Below are 25,203 nucleotides of genomic sequence, written 5' to 3'. Positions count from 1 at the left end.
ATATTAGAGGGAATCAGCCATGAGTGAGTTGAGTTCGACATCATGGAAAAAGGAGAGTCAGTAACGTAAAAAAGAGACCACTAGTCTTTGGGGAAAAACAATTTCATTAACAAGAGCAATATGTGTTCACCATATATTCGTTGTCCATTATCTTATGAAGATGCTGGAAACACCCAAGTTCGTAGGATTTGGAAAAAAAAAAAAAGAGATGACATTCGCATACAGATACAAGAAGAATATTGGAAATAGCAGAGAGGACAAAGCTTACAACACAATAGAACACATAGCATGCTCCTGATTATCCCTGCACCTTAGCTTTTCCCCGCGTTAATTGCAGCATGCACAAAGTCCTCACACCGTGCAATCCCGCCAGATAATACATCAGCTAGAACACCGATAATATCAAAGGCTTCCTGCAAATCAGTGGCCGAATTCATCTCATCTAGCCATGACATCAGCTCCTTGGAGAACCCCACCATTTCTCTCACATTTAACAGCCGCTCCTTCATTATGATCTCCCAACCCTCCAAACTTCCACCCTCATCTTCCCCTTCTGATCCTGTAGAAGTTCCTTCAGCCCCAGCAGGTGGCACATTTGATGACCTTTTGACCTTGAAAAAGTGCTGCAGCTGCTCAATCACGCCTGCGTAGACAAGCATAGGTCGAACGATAGAAAATAACTCATCAGCTCCACCTTTTTCAGTTGCAGGGCTTCCACTGGGACTTCCAGATTCTATTCTGACTGTGCTTGATGAAGTGGGTGACGCACGACTTGATGAACGGCCATGAGTGTGCTGCATGTAAGCATGGTATATTCCACGTTGCAAGAAGGAACGGCGGTGTTGCAACCATGATTCATAGGACTCTGAGAGAAGGGAATTCACCATCATAAATTGGACAGTTTCCTCGGTTCCTAGAGCAGGTTGTGCTACAGGAGTAGAAGGTCTGAAATCCAAAGAGGAAGATGCTATATATGATGACACAGCTTTTCCCATGCTATGGCGCTGGGATGGGCTTCCCTGTTCAAGAAGGTGACGAGCCATTTGGATCATGAAAGGCAAAAATCGAGAATTGCTTTCCCTTCCACCACCTCTACATTCTGCACTGAATGATGCTCCTGTGGCAAACCGAGCTAGCATCTACAGAATAATAAGTAAAACTATTATAAGCATGAGCTCTGATTATGAATTGTTCATGATTTTTTTTTTCAAACTTCAATATACAGGATGAATATAAAACATAATGGAAGGGGAGAAGATAAATGATGGTTCCTTACCAGAACAATGTCATAGGTCAATAGCCGCAGCCGGCTTCCATCAGCACGTCCTAGAGCATTAAGGTTATCCCAATACTGGTCTACATAGCGGATATATTGCGCTAGTGGAACAGATGGCCCATTAACAGGAAATAAAGAATTGCAAAGAGATTCATTATTTCTGAGGGTAGCCCCCTCCCACTCTTTCTTTGGATTCTTCAGAGCTGCATCTGCTCTTTTTGCCTCCTGATGACATTGGAAATGAATAATGTTAAAATAACTGACAGTGGTGTAAACACACTCCCCACGAGCACTTCCTGAACTGCCAACACCCAGGTTCACTCGTTTGCTGAAAGAGTAGACACCCAGCAAATCAGTGGGCCTCAAACTGTATCCCTCTCGACACACCATGCATGCCAATCCATCTTCTTCCTCCTCTACATCTTCCAGACCTTCCAGGATTGGTCTAGCAACAACAATTCGCTCACCACCATCCGAAGCCAGTTCTTGTCTCATGCCAAGTCCCTGTTAGAATTAACAAAAGAGAACACAAGGAGAACAATTAAATTGCAAGCAATGTTAGATTCTTTCATGTTATTATGACTAGCAATACAGGGAACACTGGTAATCTGCTGTAGATTTTGAGTCCCATTTTCCTTTTCTTTATAATGAAACACAGCCATCTGAAAAACAATACAACATAGCATAGCAGTTGGTGGGGCAGGACATTACCTGAAGCAACTCTTCTCTCTTCCTCAAAGCTCGGCGCCTCATTTCATCTCTAGTGGCACGGCGCAACGTACAGACCTTCTCCTCCAAGAATCCATATCCTTCTCCCTCCTTATTAGATAATGTATCTAATAAGTTTTCAGCTCTCGCCCCAATCTCATTCTCTCCAGCGACTCCTTCCAGAGCATGAAGCAGTGGTAAGATCCCTCCCTCATCAATACTCCTTTGTGTAGCCAAGTGCCCCATTGACAATCCCCTCAGCATGGACAATATATGGGGGACAGATGGCAGTTTTAAACCCAAGGACCATTCAGCACTAGATTTGAACCCAGCCTGCCCAGTCACTGCAAAACTGTCCCTAAGATGTCTAACAGCAACATCTATGATACCTTTCTCAAGGATAATATCCTTTAGGCGCTCTCCACAGGAACTTGTCTTCAGTGATTCAGAAACTCTAACAAAATTTTCCACAGTAAACCTCTGCTTGGCTGCTTTTTGAGCGATGTTCTCATCTTTTGGGTTTTCTTGATGCTGTTTCTGCAACTGGTCAAATTCCCTCCAGTCTTGTAAATTCGGGTTGAAATGCTGAATGAGGGCTTCCATTGCAGCAGGTTCACCATATGTCAGATAGGGCAAGATTCTTGCAACCATTTCTGTGTTCCTCTGCTGCTTGTTTGACTTTTTTAGTCCTGAAGGGTGGCACAATCTTTCAAGGAACATGACAACTATTTTTTTGGCCTGTTCTCCTGTCCCAGTTTCCTCGCTAGAAACAGTAAGAGCACTCTGTGCAATATTAATATTATCACTCTCATTAGCCTCCAATGTCAAGCTCTCCACAATCAAAAGGATGCCTTCAGCTGGCTCCATGGCATCCACAGAGAAGGCACGCCTTGCTGTTTCAAGAAGAAGGCCCAAAGCTCCTAGCCTTAACAAAGCTCGTCTATTCTCTCGTATTTTGCAGCAATGCATTAGGAGATTAAGAACTGCGACCAATTGCTCCTGATTGGATTTGAAATCATCTCGCAAACGCTGTACAGTCAACTTAGAAGTCAGACATCTCAATAATGTTTGCTTGCGGAATCCTTGGGCACAACCCAATGAAAAGAAATTTGAACGAACTTAGTTAACTTTTATAATTAAAAGCCTATATACATTTCCTTTAAACAACAAATAAAGAATGCAATCAAAGTCAGACTCTTATCAGATAATTATGGTCTGATTAAGAAAGATTATATCTTACACAACCATACATCCCTCGCATGTCTTTGTATATCCACGATAATACAGAATAATAGTCGCGTTGTAATTCAGCCAAACATTAAGACTTTAATTTTGACAAACAAACAATAAACAAGCAGCTAAGAACATGAGAATTTCAAGATAAGCATGAAAGTCATGTACTTTGATCCAGATGTGCTTGTAAATAGAAGCTGTTCGAAAAATTTGCGCCATGCATAAGGCATGCATCAGGAAATAAAAGGAAAAGGAAAAAAAAAAAAACTGATTAAAGACAGATATAGCAAGTCACATAACTTGATTTTACACCTACCTCATAACCTAGAAAAGCATACAAGGAATCAAAAGAAAAAACTTTTGAAATACTGAATTCATGCTTGAGTTCATCGTATGACAAAAGTCATCAACATCATTTCCCAAATGAAATTATTGGCGATGTTTTTCCCTATATAATAAAGCAACTAGCATTTCAGTAGTGGATTCATGCTGTTTAAAACCCCTGTTTACAGATAGAGTTCAAACTGTAGATGTTCCAGTCTATGGCACATTCATGCTCACCTTGATCATGCCCAACAGAATTTCTAGTCCACCACAATCTCGAACTGCACCTGCTATTGCAAACTCAACTTCTGGATCTTGAGATTCCTCTCTATCTTCCTCCAGTTCTTTAATCATAGGTTCAGTTGCTTCACCATCTAATCCCTATCAGATATACAAGAAAAAGGATGGGTTGATTATAATATCCACGAGATCAAAGTCAAAATACATACTAAACTTTTGTTCTCAGCAAGGACATAAGAACTCAATCAAAATAAGATGAGGAAGGGATTTCAAGGTTTCAATGCATCTTATCCTCAAATTCCTCATCACAGCACCAATTATGGGTCCAAGTGTTGGAGACATACTTGTTGGACCAATTTCAAGATACAAATTCCATAAGAAAAAACCATGCCAAGGCAAACCGCAGTTATCAATGACATAATGCAATGGTTGCTTATTATTTTCAATGGCACACCCTCGCATCTCGCATCTCTCATCAATAAAAAAAAATATCAAATATGAACAGTCATCAATCAAGATGGTATTAACAAACCTGAAGCCTATAAGTCACAGTCATGGGTGGGCAATCTCGGGCTGATGTAACAGCACTTGCAGATAACAAAGTAGAATTAGCCACGGCATTTGAAGATTGACTATTTGACTTCTTCCAAACTTGCTCATAAACTTGAGCAACGCTCAAATCAAGAGATATAATATTCCCAGCAACCAGCAACTCCATCGCATAGTCATCTTCAAGAAGGGCTAGCAGATCCAATTGGTTGCAAATTTTATTTTTAACATCACGCATCAGCGGACCAACTTCAGTGCTGGAATATGGATTCTTAGTCATGGATCCCCTGATGAACTCTTCTTGTGTGTGTGCCTTGTTTAGAACCAACAGATAAAGAGACTCTGGTTTCGAAGGGCATATCAAATTGCAAAGCTGCTCCAGGATAAACTGTACAAACAGAAGAAATTCAAATGGAAATGAGGATTTTTAACGACCCACACATATTAAACTATATACTTGCGAATGAAGAAGAAATGGCAACTGATATGGAGTATAATTAACTATATACTTGCAAAATAGTGATCAGTTACACCCTGGGATTGAAGTTATATGTAACTGGATAAACAAATTATGCAAAGTGACAGAGCAGCACATATATGAGTCAACAAGACAAGGTAATGCAACTCATTAATCCATACCAAACAAGCTCGTCCTTTCCTCTCTTCTCCATGGATTTGCAGACCACAGATACAAGCGTGGATAAATTGTCGTTTATTTTCACTGCTTTCCAGAAGTAGACTGTCTAGAAGATCTTTCAGAAGGCGATTGCAATCACTGATCAACTTTGTCTTTTGCACTATCAAGCCACGGATGACTATAAGAGCCTCAAGGACATCAGACAGCAGATTATTTCGCATAAAACTGCCATCAAGATCAAATTATTTAGAAGATAAAACAAACAGTATAATTACTGAATAGAATAGGCAAGCAAGCATTAATACCTGGATCTGATATTCGGAACCTCCAAAAATTTTCCAAGTAGTTCTATGAGCTTGTGGAGAATGAATCCCTGTGAAATGTCTATGTGCAAACTTCTTTCCAGAGATTCAACATTACCCACTTCTTGGGTTATCAATTTACAAATGCTAGTTAAACATCCACGCACAGTCAAGAACAGACGAGCATCTTCAGAATCGACCATCTTGAAAAGCAATTCAAAGTACTCTGCTGCACTTTCCCCAGCAGCAAGAGTAGCTGGTAGCAAAGCCATCAGTAGGTTTAACAGCCGGAATCGTCTTGAGGTACTCTGAGCACAAAGTAAATTAATGAGCATGCACATCTCTGATCGAATAGATTGTGAACAAGCACTCAGAACAAGTTCAGTCACCCAGGAACCCAGCTCAAACGCAAATAAACCACCTTTAGAAGTCTTACTAGCACGGCGCTTCCACCTAAGGCCATATTTGAGTGCCAGATACTCATTTCTCTGGGTCCTAGATCTCTGGCCTAAGCCTTTAACTGCTTGAGACACCTTGTACTGCCTTCTGACAAAATCAAGATATGATGCTCCTTTTTCCCACTCTGAATAACTTAGTAACTGAATATCCTGAGTCTTTTTAGAAGCATCCCAATTTTTTTCTGTATGTTCTGGTGCAGACTTGTTACCACTCACAAACCCACTCAAAGATCCAGAACCACTTGCGTTATTTTCATCCTTCAGCTGTGCTGCAGAAACAGACTTCCCCGTTCCTTGCTCTTTGTCTACAGTATCAGGTTTTGGAGGAGTACAAGCCTGAGATATAATTCTCAGACAAGGGAGAATAATATGCTCAGCTATTGCAGGATGCTTGGCACCTAATTTAATTGATGAAAATAACAGCTGGAAAACAACACGTAATCTTGATTCCCAAAATTCATCAGCCAGTGAACATACTTCTGAAAGCAATAGCAACTCTTCACGAGTAGCTAAGGCAATGTCCATGGAGCGATGATGTTCAAGACAGTACATGACTTTCTTCTGTATTAAACTATTTAATTCAGTTACTGCATTGATATCACCTTCAGAGAAAGCACAAAGTACAGCTCTAGCTTGGACACGAGCTGCTTTTGGACCTTGATGAATATTATTCTCAAACAACTCAGATAAGATGCCAGCTGTAACAAGTTGTTTCTTCAAATTAGGATGCTTTGATAGCACCTGTAATATCTCCAAACACTGTGTAACAAACGTAGTTGCGCAGCCATAGCAATTATTTGGAGACCTTGAAATCACAAACCTTGATGCTGCAACTGCACCATCAGATTGTTTTTGGTGCAGGTAACTCATCAAAACCCGACGAAGCCCCTGCAGTGTCTGAACACTTTTGCTGACAGAGTCAAAAGCAGCTTTGCATTTTTCACCATACAAGACACCAAGAAGAGCAATCTTACGATTTATCTTACATGACGGTCCAGGCAGAGATACCATCATCTGCTGAACAGAGTCCTTCTGTTGTGAATCCATTTCATTCTCACCAATGCTTGAAACAATCTTAAGGAGGGGCTTTTTGAAGCCCAGAAGTTGCTGGTATCTTCTGTGAGCATTTTCTGATTCTAATTCAATGGCTGCCAACCCCCTCTTCATATCGTCATCATTCTCCATGCTATCAAATGTAAAGCTTGGCTTTGCCATGAAGTTGAACTCAAAACGACCATATTTGCTGTATCCACACTCATTGCACAAAAATGAATCCAAATTCTCATAATTTATGTTGCGACATTGCCTGCACTGATATGCATTTTCATGGCAATTGCCGCAAATTCCATGCTTATCAGTGACAGGTCGACTACAACGTGGGCATTGCAGTGGTTCAAGGGATAAAGCCTGAAGATTTTCATAGAAAGAATCCAGTTCAATCATGAAGTTACAAGCAGTGATTGGAATGGGAAATTCCACTTTCAATTCAGTCTGGTTGAAAGCAAGATGACAGCTCTTTGCACGCTTCCACAGGGACCAATTATTTTTCAACTCCGACAAGTCAGCCACGGGCCGATTGTTGTAGTACAGGTTCAACACTTTCACTGATTTAGACTTGCGTGCATCGTGAACATTCATCGTCACAGTTTGGATGGTGTAGCTTCCAGTGCATTTAACTATGATACGATTATCAGTAAACTTCGTTTCAGATTTCAAGCTCTCCAGCTTCATTCTACTATATGGTACCTCAGGAGAACTGCAGGCAACACAAGGCTCACTCTCAAGATAGTAACCATCAAATTCTACCAGACCACTTAAAGTATTATATATGCGAGAATTTGGATGGTTAGCTATGAGCTCATTTTGTGAATGAAGTGTCTCAAAGATGCACCTAATGACATCAGGGGTTAAACATCGGTCAATAAGTCCAGTGCTCTGTTGCTTTGAACTGTTATCGGGGGCCTTCCCCAGCAACCAAGTGACCAGTTCAGTGAACTCAACAATGTTCTGACCATACATTGGCAAATTTTTCACCTTCTGCAAGAGGGCCATTAACATCGTTTCCTTGAATGGTTGTTTCCCATGATGCCATGCACCATAAAGAACTGACTTGGCCTCTGTACGCACAGAGCTTGAGTTCCATTCCAGTAAAAAGCAGTCAACAAATTGCCCCAAGACATCTCCACCCTTGTCAGAAAAGATATCTACAACTGCCTCCATATCCAAAAAGGACTTCTCCAGCCCAGACTCAGTTCCATCTTCACCCTTCTTCTTCTTCTTAGAATCCAGAGCTTGTGCCACTGATTTATTTGTACTTGTTCCAGAGTCCCCTGATTCAGCTTTCTGCAAGGAGTGGCTCATGTCTTTTCCTGAATAAAAGGCCAGATTTAACAGTTTGAGAGTCTGAATGACAAACTCTTCACCAAAATAGAACACTCCATTCATGAGAAATGATAGAACATCGCCATGCTTCAAACAGTACTTCTGCCAATTTCGAGGCCTTGCAGCAGCCACCTCAGCCATTGTAGACAAGCACTTCACAATTTTCACACTTCGCTCATAAGAGATGGGACTTTGAAGGCCACCAGATTTGTTTATGTGCTTGTAGAATTTTTTCACTTCACTTGAGAACTGCCATGAATCTCGAACACTGTAATAGTGGGTTTTGCTACCACACAGATGCAGAAAAAGCCTCCTTGCATATCTTCTCACAAATGCAGTATGAGGATTATTGATGTAATTGCAAAGGACATCTTGATATCCATCTAGCTTCAAATCCTTTGCAGATGATATCTTGTAAACCTTCTCCTTCTCACCAGTCTTGTCTTGCTTCTCTGGTCTAACCAAGGTGTACACCAATCGAAAAGCATTCTCCAATAATAGCCTGTGGTAGTCCATAAAAATATCACTACGGTGAGCTTTTGCATACGAATCCGAGAAGAATGGAGCGAAATTACCCGCTGGTAAATCTCTCCGCACTGTTAATAGAGCCCCACATCCAGAACTAGTGTTCACACCATGGGTGGCCTCAAAATTAGCAGTAGAGGACTTAAAAACATGAACCAGCTGCTGCAGTATGTCCATAAGATAATTGACAAAATTTTGGTTCCTGAGAGAACTGCAGGCTTGTAGCAGCTGAGATGCAAAGTCATTTTTCTCTTGACATTCCAAGGTATACTGAGAAGCAACAGAAGCCGCCTGCATAATGTTCTTATCATGAGTTTCTGTGTTTCCACTTGATTTCGGAACAGAGGCATCACTCCCAGGCTGGTGCCAGTTCCGGAGCATCAAGGTGAAGAACATGAAGACAAGGATTGCAACCTCTCCAAAAGTGGAACGGGTTCTGGCAACAAAAGGTTTGTTGAGATCAATTTCATCCAAGAACCACCTAATTAGTTTCTCTAGATCTAAGGTCTCAGGCTTGGAGCTGTTCACAAAAGGTCCTCCAGCTGCAGATGACAATCTATAGAACAGTTGCATGACAGGGATTGCCCGAACACCAGAGGTTGTCTCCATCCATCCTTTCAGCTGCTCAAGAAATTCAGAAAGAAGCAAGGAATTCACAGCTCGTTTTGAAGCAGAAATTGAGACAGTATCAGTCACCGAAGCGGAAAAGTCTCCAGATTCATTGGGTTCTAAGACATGAATTGAAGGAGTGGAACTCTGCATGCTTACATCTGTAGTGGCTGGCAACAAGCTCGAGTCACTTGCATCATCAGTGGAAAAGTGTATTTCATTGCCATCTCCTCCCAAAGATTCCATTTCAATTGGAATAGCAGTCATAGGATGATCTCTAGAATGGGGTGGAGGAAGCCGATCTGCATCCCGAACCTGATAGCAATTCTCACACAAATCAAAATCAGGACAAACAGTGCAATGCCATCTTCGCCTGAGAATAGGCACAGTGGAACAGCCATCACAACAATATTGAACTGATGACGTAATAGAATCTTCTTCAATCATTACTTGTGCATTTCCCCCAGCTGTCTCAGCTGGTCCAGATGCAGAGACCATGCTATCCACAACATCATCTGTTGCTAACATAGTTTGCTTTGGGAATGGAACCTGGAGCAATCTTGATGATATAGCAAGGCTGGAAAAGCAAACAAAAAGATGCACATGACGACTTGAATACCTGAGGAATAAAACTTAATAAAAAAATGGGCAAAAAAAAACAAGAACTGCAACCTGCTGGAAGTTCGAACTGCTTCATTGGGGGAGAACAGAAGTTTCTTGAACAATAGGACGGCAGGGGCAACAGAGTGCCCTGTTGTGTCTTTTCTATGTAAAGCCAGACATTCAGCATAACAGTAAATGAGTTCTACAGAAGAGATAACAATGTTGTTCAGAGTTTGAGTGTCAGGCTGCTCCAAGTCCAAAATTCCCCAAAGAACTTGCATAAGCCCATCCACCACTTCAGAACCTACAACAGTTACAAAAAGCAAACGTAGTTTGTATCAATTTATAAATGTAAAAGCACGTACAATCACTACTATGTGCACACACAACCCACTCTCCTAGCCCATTGGAACAAGGCTTGAGGAACACTGCAAAGTAAATTTTCTGGGGATTGAAAGATCATGTGACACAAGAAGCCCCGTGGAATCTAGATATGAGAAAGCATTATTTTCATTGGCAGGGGTATGCAACTTGAACATTGAACCCCACCAATTACGACAATATACATGGAATTTGTAAGAAATCCGTTGAGAACAAATACCAGGCTAACTAGGTTTGTCAAATAGCATGTAAAAGAACTGTTGTGTTACATGTATGACACTTCATAAATGTTAATGGTGCTTGGTAGAACGAATTTGGTATTGGTACAGCATCTGTATAAAGTGCAGTCTGAATCTAATTTATGACATCATGCTTGTGCATGGCTGCATGCCATGGGTTCAGACAGATATAAAAAGGGGTTAGTGATACCATTCATCTCCAGAAAAAAGGCTAAATTTGATCGACGGTGCAATGCAATCTTAGATACAGCACGCATCTGAGCAGTGAACTCTTCAATAATCCATCCTCCAGTATTTCCTCCAACTCCTAATCTTGAAGAAAGAGCAGAGGTTGATTTCACCACCCCATGAAGCCGCATCGCATCCTTGACCTAATACCGACGTATTTATATTCATGAGTACTTGGAGTGCACACACAAATAGAGGGAAAGGCGTAAACAGTGTTACATGGAATAATCAAGTTATGAGATTACCTGGTAATATCTCTCTTTCTTGGGGAAAACAGCCTGCAAGACACAGCAAGCAGCGGCTTGCAACAACGGTTCTCTGTCACTTTCAAATATAGTTTCTAACAGCAACTTGCACTTGAGTTCACTAAGCTCCAGTTTTACTTCATCTTCTTGTGATCTACGCAGTGAATATATTCTTGATAGAAGCTTCAGACCATCTGATACAGCCTGCTCTTGAACAGAAGTAGACTGCAGCGACCGACACTTCTTTCCAGACCCTGCAAGCAATGAATTGGAGCCAAGCACACGATCTTCCATGTCCAGCACTGCATCCATTTTCTCCTTCCATCCAAATTCATCTTTGGCTCGGCCATATACTTCAAGCGAGTCAATTCTAGGAAGTGCAGTGCCATTGAAGGTTGGCCCAACAGAGATCGTAAATTCTTCATCAGCAAGGAGTGATTCGGCAACAGTAAATGGTATATCATACCAGGATCGCATGCCCTCATCTAATTTAATTGCTCTCTGGAAAATGGTAATATCAGAGGGTATATGACTCGCTGATATATTCCCCACATACACCCGAAAGCCAACCATAACAATATCAGGGTTTGAATTGGATACAGATATCTGAAAAAACAAGGAGCATGTTATGAAAGAAAATGCCAATTATAAGATCTGAAAAAACTATAAAAAAAAAATCAAAAGAAATAATGATTATAAATAATGAATTGTGAACTAGGATAAACAGCAGTGACATTGATCACCACTGACCTGCAAAAATAGTATGATATAGATGCCAAGCAGAAACTATAACAGAAAAAATACTTTAATAGCTGATAACCAAGAAAAGTACAAGCTAATCTTAAGTCTGCACAAGTAACAGAATATGTAGATCCCCCTTTAGACTTGGAATATGCTTCTTTCAACAGAAACATCATTCTGAATAATCATATAAAGTAATATCAAGTTTCTCTTTTCCCTTGTTTGACAAGTGACATTCAGCATTATCACACACACTTGCCGTTGTGTCAAGCAAAATGTCAAAACAAAAGTACACTTAGAAAAGGTGCTATTTGCCACCACTTGAAAAATTTGCTGTCCAAAATCCAATGCTAATTACAAAATATGAACACTAACGCTATAATCTTGCCTTTAAAAGGCTAACTAGACTTACTATTGATAAAACCAATTCCCCATGTGCATCATTACCCAGCAAATTTTAGCACCATATTGTCCATTCCAATAAAAAAGAAAAAACCCACCAACATATCATCAAATCTTCCAACACTGCTAAGTGGTTAAAAGCTGACTTTCAAATAATAGTCCAAACAAAAACATGATTTGGGGGAAACAAAAGAGAAAAATATAAGGACATAGGTATAAATATTTGGTGCCACTAAAAAAGGTATGTAAAATCAATAACCATAACTTCATGAGCAATACCTTAAATCCTGCAGGACTGGGGCTTTCTAAAAAGCCATCCTCTGAAGCCAAGGTGTGCTTGGCTGCTTCAGCATCACCATTTCTGATGGCATCACCACCCAATTTAACATCTGCTGTGATGCAGACTGTTTTCTCAAAGAAATCAAGGGGGAATTCTGGCTTCACACCAGCATAAGCTTTATTGAGAATACCAGAACCCAACTTTTTTACTTTCTCAGCTGTCACACTTGCAGTAGTATCAGCTCCTGCAGGTACATGTGAGTATATCTGAAGGCTTCCGTCATCATGTAATACAAGACAGTGAACTTTGTCTTTTGACAATGGCTTATAAGCAGTTAATCCAACTAAAAGCAAGGTTGATCCCACTGTATGTCGCATATTCTGGGAATGTAGCTCATGAGGCCCCAAGGATACAGCAAGTGCAGCATTTGATTTCATGCTGGAGAAGCAAACAAATAATCCACTTCCAACAAGCAACTCTTTCCATCGATGCAGACCTGCTGGTGACTTCCTACCATCTTGTTCATCCTCATAAACAAAAGAGATTTCAGTTAGAGATGTTGCATCAGGGCTTAGCCGGCCCATCAAAGTAGTGCCATCTTGATAGGATAACATGAGTAACTTATATGTAGTAGAGAAGTACAAAGATGAGCCCTTTGCATTGATTTCCTTGTCCTGAATTGCAATAATTTCCTTCAATGGCGTGGCCCCAACATTACCTTCCACAGATAATTGCAGCCTGAACAAGTTCCCTTGTTCTGAGAGTACAATAAGAAACATCCTTCCCTGAGAAGCCATAATAAGGGTTGCATCCACAATCATCTCATTTGGCAGTGTGAAATAGTGCACTGGACTTATGTTGTCCTGGGCTAGGTCATATATTTTAATAAACCTATTAGTTACCACCATTAATCTAACCTGAGAACCCGGAACCCAATCAACCCGCCTAATGTATGCACCTTGCAGAGCTAGTTCAATGGCAAGCCGGTCAGTTACTTCACCACGAGGATTCAAAGTGAGGACATGGCAATCTTCATATCCTGCCACAGCAAGATAATTCTCCGCCACTGAATTGAAAGCAAGATGTACAATTTCAAAGCGAACAACATTTCTTGAGAGAGGCTTGACATTAGTCTTATCTGCCGTTACTGGTGCAGTGGTGGCTTGTCCAATTAATTGCCCAACATCAAATATAGCAACTTTGTCACCTTCTCCAACAGCAAGTCGACCTCGATTGTTGACACTGAGCAAAGATTTGAAAAGAGAACCACTAGCTAAATGTGATCTGAGTTCCTTGGCATTTGAATAATCAGCCTTTATTTTCAAGTCCAAAGACCCACTTTTATATGCCTTCTTCAACTGCAACAGTTCAACACCATATGAAAGCACCTTGTCTTTCCCTAAAATAACTTTTTTATCCACGGACAGATTTGGATCTCTTTTGCTGGTTATAGAAGACAACAATGAAGAGCAAATTTGAAGCACCTGACCTTCAACATCAACTTCTTCAAGTAACATTGGCATCCTATCCTGAAGCTCTCTTGGAATAGATAACCTGAGTGAATTATCTGCATCTATAGCTGCATCCTCATCTAGCTCAGAATCACTCTCTGGCAAATGATCTGCATCTGCAGTAAAGGGCAGAAAAGACTGAAAATTGCTTGTATTACGAATAGGTGCACTGTCACTTCCAGTGAATTTTCGAGCTTTCAAGCATTGACAGCTGCTACCCCTAACACCACCAGCTCCACAGTCACAGAAAAAACGACTTGAGCGAGAATAAACAACGCGATGACCACGGTGACAAACTTTTGCACAGACAGAACAACAGCCTTTTGATCCTGTCAGGTCACAAGTATAACAAAAATACCAGTGTTGTTCCATAAAATTGCTGCCACTGGATGTAAATGTACATACTTTAGAGGCAAGGGCCCTTTCACTGTTGGTATCCTCCTCCTCATCTTTGTCTATGCTAGCTACCTCACCATCAGATGTTCCATCATCCTCCTCATCATCTACAGAATTTGCATCACATTCAAGGGCCGAGGATCCCCCTTCTTGATTTGCAGAAAGAACCAAAGTGTCAGAATTCTTTCTTGATCCGAGTGATTTAAAAGCAACAGAACCTGCTCCAAGACTACCACTCAATACAGGCTTCCCTAAAGACTTCTCCAAACTGCTCGTTGTGGATCCAAAATCACTCAAGAGAGATCCAAGAAAGCCAAACAGAAATTTCAGTCCTGGAAGCAGATGTTCATCACCAGCAAGCTTCTCCATCAGCATTATGGTCCTCTTCAAAAGCAACTTCATTGAATATTCCCCTCTCGATAGTTGAACAACAAAATGGAAGTAGGACTTTGCAATATGAACATCAAATAGCAAAAATGCAGTATCAAGTGAAGCCAGCACTGCTTCAAATAAATGACTGTGTTCCATCAAATGTGCCTCAGAGGGTGAGGATACAAGAGAGAGAATAAAACTCATGGTTGTTTCTCTGAAAGAAACAGAATTCCCTTTTGCACAGTTGCCACCCTCTGAAGCTTCCACCACACAACCTAATAACCGCTTCTCCAACCATTTTGACAAATCATGCAAATCCATTCCAAAGAATTTTCCCCTTATCTTCTGTTTGAGATCTGGACAAAAATCTCCAGATAAGATATCAACAAAGAAACTAAGCACCTTCCCATTTACTGATTCAGAGCAACAATCATCCAGGGAATCAATCAGAACTAACAAATCACCACGTTGCAACCCACAGAAATCCTTGAGCATTTCAGGCATATCCTCTGCACCGAGATAAAACTTGAAGATGACAGATTTTATAGGATCTTTTTTAAGGCTATCTGCGGTATTGATGATCTTAGTAATAATCCATTCATAGATACTGCTGTCACTCACTCCTCTGCCATTGATTTCTCTTAAAAACCCTTCCATGTGCTTCATCAGAAACAGGTCAGTATAATCTGACAGTTCTGATCCAGTACCGAGGTTACGAACAATGTCTTCACATTTCCCTTGAAGGCTCTCAAAGATTCTATCGAACTTGACAGTCATCACTGAATCTAGAATCTGGCGCATTACCTCAGTCTCCAGGCTAACTTTTTCTCTCAGATCTTCTACTCTGAACAACTTATCTAGAAGGAAAATGATGCCTCTTATGCTGAGAGTACAAGAGAGAAAGACTGCACTTGGAGTTCGAAGATGAGAGGGAAAACCATGCAGCATACACTCCCAAAACACCTTACATTGAATACCTGGAGCCCTTTTGTCGACAACCACATCCAACTTTGATAGGAGATCAAAAACATAATCAAGATTGCAAAAACTGGTTCCATTCTTGAAGACCTCATCGTGCAGGCATTTGTCAAAGCTGGAATGTTTGAGAAGCAGGAGAGACGGGAAGCTTTTCACATCATGCTGGTCATTATCAATAATTGCAAGGAAAGCTTTCTGATAGGCCAGTAAATATCTGTTTAGCAAGGTTGATAACATCCTAACCAGCATTGAGACTTGGCCAGCTTCAATTAAGCAGGAAGTCAGACCTTCTGCAACAGCGACAAACTGATTGTCACTTGCAGTGTTTTCAATCCAGAATGGAGCCACTCCAGGGACTTTAATCTTCATGCAATATCTGCAGAGGCCAACATTGAACAAGGAAAGTACTAGAGACAACCACGACCCAGTTCTTAAAAAATCCCATCCTAGTTCCTTGATGTCCTCGGGTATGTTCAAGGCACAGATTTCGTGCAGAACACCAACTATAGCATCTGTAAGGTTTGAACCCTTTCCAATATTATTGCCATGGCCCAAAAGTGAGCGACTGAAGCAAAAGAAATATGCCATATTAGATATGTCCTGAGCTAAAGGCTCACTCCCAAGTGAAAGTTGATCGTCTGCTGCAGAACTCATGGCAGGAATATCTGAGCAAAGTGAGAAAATGTATCTTTCAATTATAAGGTCTTCTACAGATGAAGCTCTTTTACCTTTCCAGAATCCCAGAATCCATGAGAAGGTGGCATATATATCATTCCAACTCAAGCATAAGGATTCAATGGCCAGTTCATCTCTGCAAAGTGAAGGAGGAAGAGCAGAAATGTCAACCAATTGATTGATCAAGGTACTGACAAAAGGCTCTTCCTCAGCACATGCACCCAATAAATTCTTCATGGCAATCGACACCCAAGACAACAACTGATCATTAACCCTATTTGGCAGAAGTGAACCACAAATTGGTGCTTCCCTCAACTTTGAACGCAAATCAAGAAGAAATGATGAAGGGCAATTACGTGGATAAAACATCATATGGTGAAGCAGCAAGATCAACCTTGAAACAAGTAGAGCCCAACATGACAATTGTGTGCTACTAAAACCCACAGATGGAGCATCAACTGCTCGAAGGGAAGAAAATATTAAGTTTGCATGGGCTGCCTTTTCCCCTGTGGACGATAAGTGGAATGCCATTAGAAGAATCTCAACATGAAACACTGATGGAAGATTCGCAATGAGTTCCTTAAAGCAAGGACATTTTGAACCAACAACTTTTGCCTTGTCAACAATGAAACCTGCAAAGCCTTCATAAAGTTTGGTTCTCAACTGGCTACCAACCACACCCACTCTGGAGAAAAGAGTGTGAGCTAGTAAGGTGAGGGTCTGATCATTGTAAGCAAATGCATCATTTTCAACTTTCAGAATTTGCTCAACAAGGTACTCTTCAAGAGAATCAGACAAAGCATGGTGAGTAAGAAGATTCCGCAATAGTTCAAAGCAAAGTTCATGGATATGCCTAGTTTTTCTCTGTTCATGCAAATTAGCACAACTGTCAGAAGAATTATCTTCCAAAAAACAACAGCCCTGACAGTTGAGTATAGAAAGCAATGTATCAATATGGTTCTCTTGTAGCCTTTTGCACCCATCCTCAAAAATAGAAGGAGACCATTCATGAAAAAAGACAGAATCCTTAAGAAAGCTCAATGTTTCAGTAGCAGCTTGCATTGGCAGATTGCAATTGCTGGAGAAAGAGTTGATGGCTACTACTGGTTGCTCATACCCATCCACGGATCCCACCGACCGACCACCTTCGGAGAAAAGGTTCCCGAAAAGGGCTTCATCTTCATGGCAAACTGCATTTTCCAGTTCTGCGGAGCAATTAGCTTTTGAACAGCTGGAATGAGATCTCTCCACTTTTGGCCTTAATTTTACTCCTTCAGAGTGAAGAAAAGAAATAAGATCCATCAAATTGTCCATCCACTGAGTTGATGGAGAAAATATAATTCTCAATAATTCATCGGCTGTGAACCTTTTAAGCAAAGGGACACGCTCAAAATGAGCAAGGCATGAAGGGCAATCATGTAGAAATTCAGCAGAGCTACCAACAAGATCCGTGTCAAACTCCTTCAAATCAAGAGCCTGATGTGCTTGTCTCTTGATATCCAGAATAAGATTTATTACATAAAGGACAGTTCGAGGAAAGTATACCAGAGGAGGCTTTATATTAGTAGCAGATTTGTCGTCTCTCCATATAGAAGAATCCAAGTTGTCCAATATAGAAGCAACCACACATGCTTGGATATTCTGAAAAGCACTGGCGTTGCAGAAAATAACTTGGACCACATGAAGAAACTCTTCCAACAGAGACAGGATAATACTCTCCAAATTACCCTCAACAGCAGTGTGACTATTTACAAAGTCAAATTGAAGTCTAAACAATTTAGGGAATGCATCAGCACATGAAGCAGCCTCCTGTAACATTGAAGCATCATATTCAATGTAAGGGACGTCCTTTATCAAATTTCTGAGCAGCTTCAATATCCTCAAACCAACGGATAGTCTGTTGCAGAAATCTGGACCTGCAATTTTTTCACCAGGCATATCTGGCAACTCTATCAGTTTGTGACAGCATGACATTAGACGTCGGACGCAATCCACATGAACAACAGCCCAGTGCTGAGACAGGAAGATCAAATTGTTCAAATCTTTGTCATGCCCGCTGATCCCAGAAGCCTGCCACTCAGGCTGAATGCACTCAGATTTTAATTTCATTAACAGCCGGTCCACTGGTTTCTCCCCTATTGAGCAACCAACTCCTTCTCAAACAGAGAAAACAGCAAAAGAGAGCTTGTCTTCAGTACAAAATCAAAGCATCAGACAAAATCAATATATATATATATAACTGCGTTGAGCTCAGAATACCTTGAAGACTACATTTTATGTGATCATCTAACTCAATACCACAACAATCACCAGAAACCATCGGCAATTCCAGAATGCTATTCTCAGAGCAAGACTGCAATGTATTTGTGACTTTATCTACTACATCAACCAATGCCAACTCCATAAGCACAGCCATATTGTTCTGGAAAAGACAAATCAACCAAACATCAGTTAAAGAAGCTTATATGTAATAAAGGTAATGGAATCCCTAAAGCACAACAAATCAAGAGGGGGGCAGGAAGGCTGGAGCACACACAAAACCACTACCTGAAAAAGAAAGAAAAACAAACAACACAACATCCAAACAAATTATCTAAAAGAGATGATACTGAGTGTTGTAGCTAAATATCACTACAGTATCAATAGTCATTCTAAATGTATATCTAAAGTACACGTGAGAAAGAAAGAAAAAACAAAAATAAATCTATATCTTCAAGGACTCAACCAAAATGGGCAAGATAATTCTCCACCCAATTCACCGAGTACAAAATGACAAGCATACAATATCCTATCCTTTGATAATAGGAAATTTTTATATGTTTATGAAAATGCTAAAGGTCACAAAGTTAGTACAGAGAATAAATCATCCTACTAAATAAAGCAACAAAACAGAAAATATTTAGAAGTGCACCACCATTTCCTTTGAATATCACCCAAGAATTCCCCATCACCACCACCACCGGAAGTGTGGCATGACAGGGATGCAAGGAGAACTATTGCTTGCCAAAAGGAATTCTAGGAATAACCAGTTCAATATCTCTGTTTTTCTTGATTTCTTTTTTGCAAAGTTTTTTTATATATATTCCCTATGAACTAGGTCTGGATCACCATAGCATTAATTATTGCAGGACTTTTTCTTACACAGCATTAAAGACAATCCTTAAACCTTTGGCAAACAACTATAGTAAATTTAAAGCATTAGATTTCATGTCTATCTCCTTTGGAGCATAGATCGACCTGAACGCTGATCCATTCTCACACCTTGCATAGTGCTTGCAAGAATCATGACATGGAAAGCATCTCAACAAATTAAGCTCAACTAGTAGGCCACGGTTTGGTTCCATAATGTTCCCACCAAGACAAGGTTCTACAAAACCCAAACAACAGGGTTTTGTTGGTTAGCCTGAAGTTGTATGGAAAACATACAGCAAGAAGCGTATGGATATTGTTCCAAAGAATATTCCTACGGGTAAATATGGAGAGTTGTTAAATTCTGACTTCTCACTTTATTTCAGAATGAATTCTTGAATATATACAGCATCTACAGATCTATATTAGGACAGCTATTAACTACACATAAATAGGTATTATTGCCAGGTTCTGATTTATAGGAAAGGATATCTGACTTTCTGTTTTTACTCCCTACAAATCAGCTTCAAATCTGCCTTAATTACTTCAGAATCTTCAACAGTAAATTATGTGTTTTCTTCTAGAGCCTGATGCATTGGGGCACAAGGTTCTCCAAAGCTATATGCAATCTTCAGCTGAATAGCTAAGAAGCCAAGCTTGGATCTTCTGCCACTAATTTAATTCCTTGGAAATTCATAATGCTGATTTCCTCATTTTCCCCTTCAATAAAATAAAACCTTGGTAATGTATCTTTGATCCATTTTTTGCATTGACATTTGAAGGGGAGGGGATTGGTTCCTTGGCTTTATGATATGGATGGATTTTAGCTCTTGAAGTTTCCATTTCTTTCAGAACCTAAATGAGGGGGAAATACACTATACCTTCTACCTCTTTAGATGCTAACATTTTCTCAAATGTTGACGTGGGGCAGTTTCTTCATTATTCCTGGCATAATAATGTTTATTTTATCATTTCCTTAATTGTTAAGATTTTCTAGGTTTTGAAGAATTTGATAAGAGTCCAAGACATAGTTTAGTAAAACAAGCATAATTTTTAATCCGACCATTAGATCGAGCTAAAATTTTGAGAGAAAATTTTGAAGGCCCTATTCTCTTATGAGTTAAATTTCATTATGATCAAAGATCAACAAGGCCTAGAAGTTATTGTTTGGGACTTGTTATATTTTCCTAGTTGATTTAGGATTTTTTACATAGTTAGATTAGAAATCTTTTATTATTTTTCCAACTTTGTTTAGAACTTTTTATTAGTATATAAGCAGCCTAGACGAATAAAATAAACCTTTCAGAGTTTCTCTACAATTTTCTCTACAGTGTTAGGGTTGTAAACTTAGAGCTTGAAAACCCTAGTTTTATCCACGCTATAAGCAGTGTCAGTTGGTATCAGAGTAGATTAGCCTCTTTGATGGACCATTCCACGATGCAGGAGTAAAGGCCTTCTGGGGTGTCGTGTAGGAGCAGAAACTAGATCATTGGAAACAGAGGTTTGGTCACTTGGATCAAGCCATAATAGATCTAATTTGGCTAATGGGAGACGCAAACAGGAATCGCGAAGTGGGGGGAACGTGCCTGGAGACTTATCTCGAGGTCGGCCCAACCCTAGACCTATTCCTAAAAAAATACAAAGTTATAGACAACCACTTGTCTGTGATGGATTTTGGTAAACGAAAAATTACAAAGTTATCGATCACATTGAAGATCACGTGGTCAAGGAGGGAGCTGAAAAACAATTTCAGTCTTATGACGTCAAGTTGAAGAATACAGTGTTCTTTCAAACATGGATAAAGATCTTGCAATGATAATCCCTGGATTTTTAACTCTTGCCATGTGCAGTGAGGAGACTTGCATTCAAATAGTCCTCTCTTTCTACACTGTCTTTCCAATGAACTAGAACACGTGGAACAAACTCTTTTGGATTTTGCTAAGACTCATATGTTGTCACGAGAAAGGTTAGAGAGTTTGGTTTATGTACTCAATAGGTTTCAAGTGAGGCGAGAATAAAAAAAATCTTAAGTATATATGGTATCTTACGTAGTTAGAGTATTTGAATGGAGCAAAATTCACCAAATGCTCAAAATTTGCATCCTATCAAAACAATTGTTGTGAGATGCCAGTTCTTGCATTTCTTAAAATGTCTTGCTTCCTAGTTTTCAAGGAGTGTCAATAATGGATTTTTAATGGGAATGGCATTTGAACTTTTCATTTCTTTCATGAGATTGAGAATCCATAATCCTTCAATTTCTAATTGTTATTCCCCTTCCTAATACTTCTTCTGCTTATATCCATCCAAATATTATATATTTCCAATAATAAGTGAGCCCTTTCAACATCACCTCTTCTTTCTCCACGAGGCAACTTAGTTTTATGATTGGTTTTTCTTCAAAAAAAATTTCCCTTGAGACAACAATATATCCTACATTGGATTGAGTAATTCTTTAAACTGGGCGCGGTGCAGGTTTTTGGGACTTCCTATTTTTTTACTATTTCTTAAACCAATCACTCTTCGAATGGAATAGAATTTCTTCCTCGTTACTTCAAAGATTATTGACCAGCATCTCTCTTTCCATGTGAGATCTAAACAACAATTAACTTAGAATGAAGAATTTAGTTTCTCTTCTTATTGATGTCCTCTAAATACAAAATTATTTAGTACAATAAGCAGTTAGCGAAACAGATTTTTTTACTTTATCTTTGGGATTTTAGCAAGCTATATATAAATTTTGTAAACCATATTTATTTTTATTTTTGTAATTTTTCCTCTTAACAACAAATTTTGTGTGTATTAATTTTATTTTTGTTTTCGTAGTAGGGATCATTTATAATTTCCAGGATGGATTTCAATTTTGTGTGTAGATAAAATAATTAAGTTGTCGTGATGGATGATGTTGTATGTTTACAATAGTTTTTTAAAGTTCAAGTATTTTTAAAAAATATATTTGATATTAAATAAAAAATTAGCAAATCTTTGAAGTCAATAGGCTGGCTTGTGGGAGTAGTATAACTCAATAAAAATAAGAGGGTCGACGCGCATCTCCGATGTCAATTACTAGCTGATATTAATAAATATATATATATATATTTAAAAAAATAAAAAAAGGGGGTCATTCTTCCATCTTCCCAGCTTCTTGATGATAAGTTAATATATTGTCAGATCTTGTAGTAACTGGGATAATGGCGCGTAGAAATTCTATAATAATAGCTCATTGATTGGTTGAGAAAACTGTCTCACAGGGCAGGAAGGGTAGCCAGTGGCTATTGCAAATTCGGAACCGCCAATTATTCTTGTTATTAGGCATCAAGAACACAAAAGCTGTTTTTTTTGGGGTTGACCCCCATCTGACCCGTGACCCGATCACTTGACCGGGTAGATGACCGGGTCGGGTTTCAAAACTATGCTTTCAACATCACCTCTTCTTTCTCCACGAGGCAACTTAGTTTTATGATTGGTTTTTCTTCAAAAACAATTTCCCTTGAGACAACAATATATCCTACATTGGATTGAGTAATTCTTTAAACTGGGTGCGGTGCATGTTTTTGGGACTTCCTATTTTTTTACTATTTCTTAAACCAATCACTCTTCAAATGGAATAGAATTTCTTCCTCGTTACTTCAAAGATTATTGACCAGCATCTCTCTTTCCATGTGAGATCTAAACAACAATTAACTTAGAATGAAGAATTTAGTTTCTCTTCTTATTGATGTCCTCTAAATACAAAATTATTTTGTACAATAAGCAGTTAGCGAAACAGATTTTTTTACTTTATCTTCGGGATTTTAGCAAGCTATATATAAATTTTGTAAACCATATTGATTAAGCGCTGGTTGAGTTCTTTTGGCATTCCTGGGTTTTTTCAAACTTGGGTTTTGAAAATAAATTGGTTAAAAGAGACGTTCTTTCACCTGGTTAATACCTCACCACCCAAAAAAACAAGACAAGAATCATAAACCATGGTTCAAGTTCAATGACATTTTATTCCAATTAATATATAACATAAAGTTAATCGCTTCAGCTTGTGATCAAACACAGCAGTAAATACCAATAACTTCCAAACTAGGCAACAAAGAGTAGCAACATGCAACATGCAACATGCACCATGCACTATTCAAAGTCAGGAAAGAGAGATTATGAAATGCCAGAGCTAAGAAGCCTTTTTTTAGATATATAAATACATTTCCCTATTTTCTTACAGCAACCACATTGATATATTAAAAGACTAAGCCCTCGAGCAAGAACAAGATAACTTCCTCAAGAAGCAGAAAGGGTATGCTGGAAGTCAAATTCCTACTTCACAAAGGACTATCAGGTCATTACAATATCATCCAAGAAAGATTATTGGATATGGATATTCCTTTTTAGTAATATGGTTCCATTTTTTGTTCACATAAAAGAACAACAGAAATAAACCAAACGCAATCAATGAAGGCACACAGCATAACTTGACGAAAATTCACATACCTGGATACTGAAATCATTGCCACTGAACTCAGATTTCTCCAGATAACAAACAGCAAATTCCACCAATTGGTTCACAACAGCAACTACTATCGGCTCTGCTTGCTCTACTATTTATGCACAAAAAAAAATATTTAGAAAAAATTAAAAAAAAAGAACTGAACAAGTTAACAACTAAACTGCTAATTAAAACTCAACCATACAAAAAAAAAACGAATTAAAAAATTATCAACAAATAAAAGAAAATCGAAATTATTAGCAAGTTAACTACTGAACTGCTAATTAAAATTCAACCATACACAAAAATGAATTAAAAGAAATTATCAATAAATAAAAGTGGAAATCGAGTAAAAAAGACAACCTGACAGAGATCTAGAAGACGAAACGATGGCGATACCGAGTGAAACGACAGATTGAATTTGCGAATCGGTCCATAATTGAAACCCTAACTTGCGTTCACTATTATTAGCATCATCATCGATCAGTGAAACGCCGCGTTTTAGAATCGAGTAGAATCGTTGGAGGGCTGACTTGATGGAAGTATCAGAACGGAGTTTTTGTAAGAAGAGATCGGTGGCAGAGAGTTTGTCTTCGAAGAGTGATTTGTGAAGGACTGACAAGTCGTCTGCTTCCATGATTAGAGAGTGAAGAAATTATGGAGATCACTGCATTCGAGAGAGAGAGAGAGAGAGAGAGAGAGAGAGAGTTCGCGTTTGGGATGTTCGGAGAAGAGGAAAGAAGAAAGAGAGAGTGAGGTTTATAACTTTATGAGGAGATGGAGAGTGAGGAAATGGGTTTTTGTAAAAGGCTGTGTGAGGGTGGAATCTTTTTATTATTATTTATTTTTTAATTTTATAAATGCTGTTAAATGCTTCTATTGGGTTTAGGGATTTCTTCCTTAGCAAGAAAAGAGTTATTCTTTTGTAGGATACTTTCTCTTTCTTACTTTTGGAATTTTTTCAAAGCAATAGTTTGAGGTTCCAAATCTAGAGAGGACGTAAGAAAATAATTTTATTTTTGTAAATATATAGAATATGATGAGGATAAATTTTAAAAAACCTTAAACATACCTTAATTAAAATCCAAGAAAAAACTCGTGACTATTTTTATTTATTTTTGTGATTTAATTTTAAAGGAAGGTGATTACTACATTCAAATAACTCTTGGGATTTTCTTTTGTAATTTTTTATAGAATTTATATGAATTTTACTTCTTATATAATTTAATATCAAATAATTAAAACAGTATATATATACACACCAAAAAATATTGTTGTTCATTTCTCACGGGAAGGAAAATAGTGGTAAATC

At 39.0% G+C, this 25,203-nt stretch overlaps 1 protein-coding gene across 3 annotated transcripts; it reads right to left on the bottom strand.

Annotated features, from left to right (window-relative positions):
- Positions 1-86: 86 nt before the first annotated feature.
- On the bottom strand, positions 87-24,650 carry LOC18107359 (auxin transport protein BIG). Of its 3 annotated transcripts, XM_024589087.2 has the most exons (15): positions 24,255-24,650; positions 23,897-24,003; positions 18,554-18,716; positions 12,362-18,447; positions 10,940-11,545; positions 10,657-10,837; positions 9,916-10,150; positions 9,694-9,820; positions 5,273-9,558; positions 4,970-5,192; positions 4,314-4,718; positions 3,779-3,922; positions 1,988-3,013; positions 1,277-1,780; positions 87-1,139 (listed from the first exon to the last, which is right to left on the bottom strand). In XM_024589087.2, the coding sequence occupies exons 1-15, from the start codon at positions 24,526-24,528 to the stop codon at positions 312-314; spliced, it is 15,195 nt and encodes a 5,064-aa protein (XP_024444855.1). In that variant the 5' UTR covers positions 24,529-24,650; the 3' UTR covers positions 87-311. The 3 variants fall into 3 exon arrangements, with proteins under 3 accessions (XP_024444855.1, XP_024444853.1, XP_024444854.1); XM_024589085.2 differs by having other exon boundaries at positions 5,273-9,820; XM_024589086.2 differs by having other exon boundaries at positions 5,273-9,820; positions 23,897-24,000.
- Positions 24,651-25,203: the final 553 nt, after the last annotated feature.

The sequence above is a fragment of the Populus trichocarpa genome, chromosome 17, assembly GCF_000002775.5.
Source record: "Populus trichocarpa isolate Nisqually-1 chromosome 17, P.trichocarpa_v4.1, whole genome shotgun sequence".
Lineage (NCBI taxonomy): Eukaryota > Viridiplantae > Streptophyta > Magnoliopsida > Malpighiales > Salicaceae > Populus > Populus trichocarpa.
This window is presented reverse-complemented; position numbering and strand designations above follow the sequence as displayed.

What these genes read in the sequence shown, in the direction of transcription:
- LOC18107359 (XM_024589085.2), bottom strand. Translation starts at nt 24,528, where the DNA reads ATGGAAGCAGACGACTTGTCAGTCCTTCACAAATCACTCTTCGAAGAC. An exon ending in CATAAAATGTAGTCTTCAAG is followed by an intron (nt 18,448 to 18,553) that starts GTATTCTGAGCT and finishes CTGTTTGAGAAG; the next exon opens with GAGTTGGTTGCTCAATAGGG. An exon ending in AGAGAGAAGAGTTGCTTCAG is followed by an intron (nt 1,781 to 1,987) that starts GTAATGTCCTGC and finishes TAATTCTAACAG; the next exon opens with GGACTTGGCATGAGACAAGA.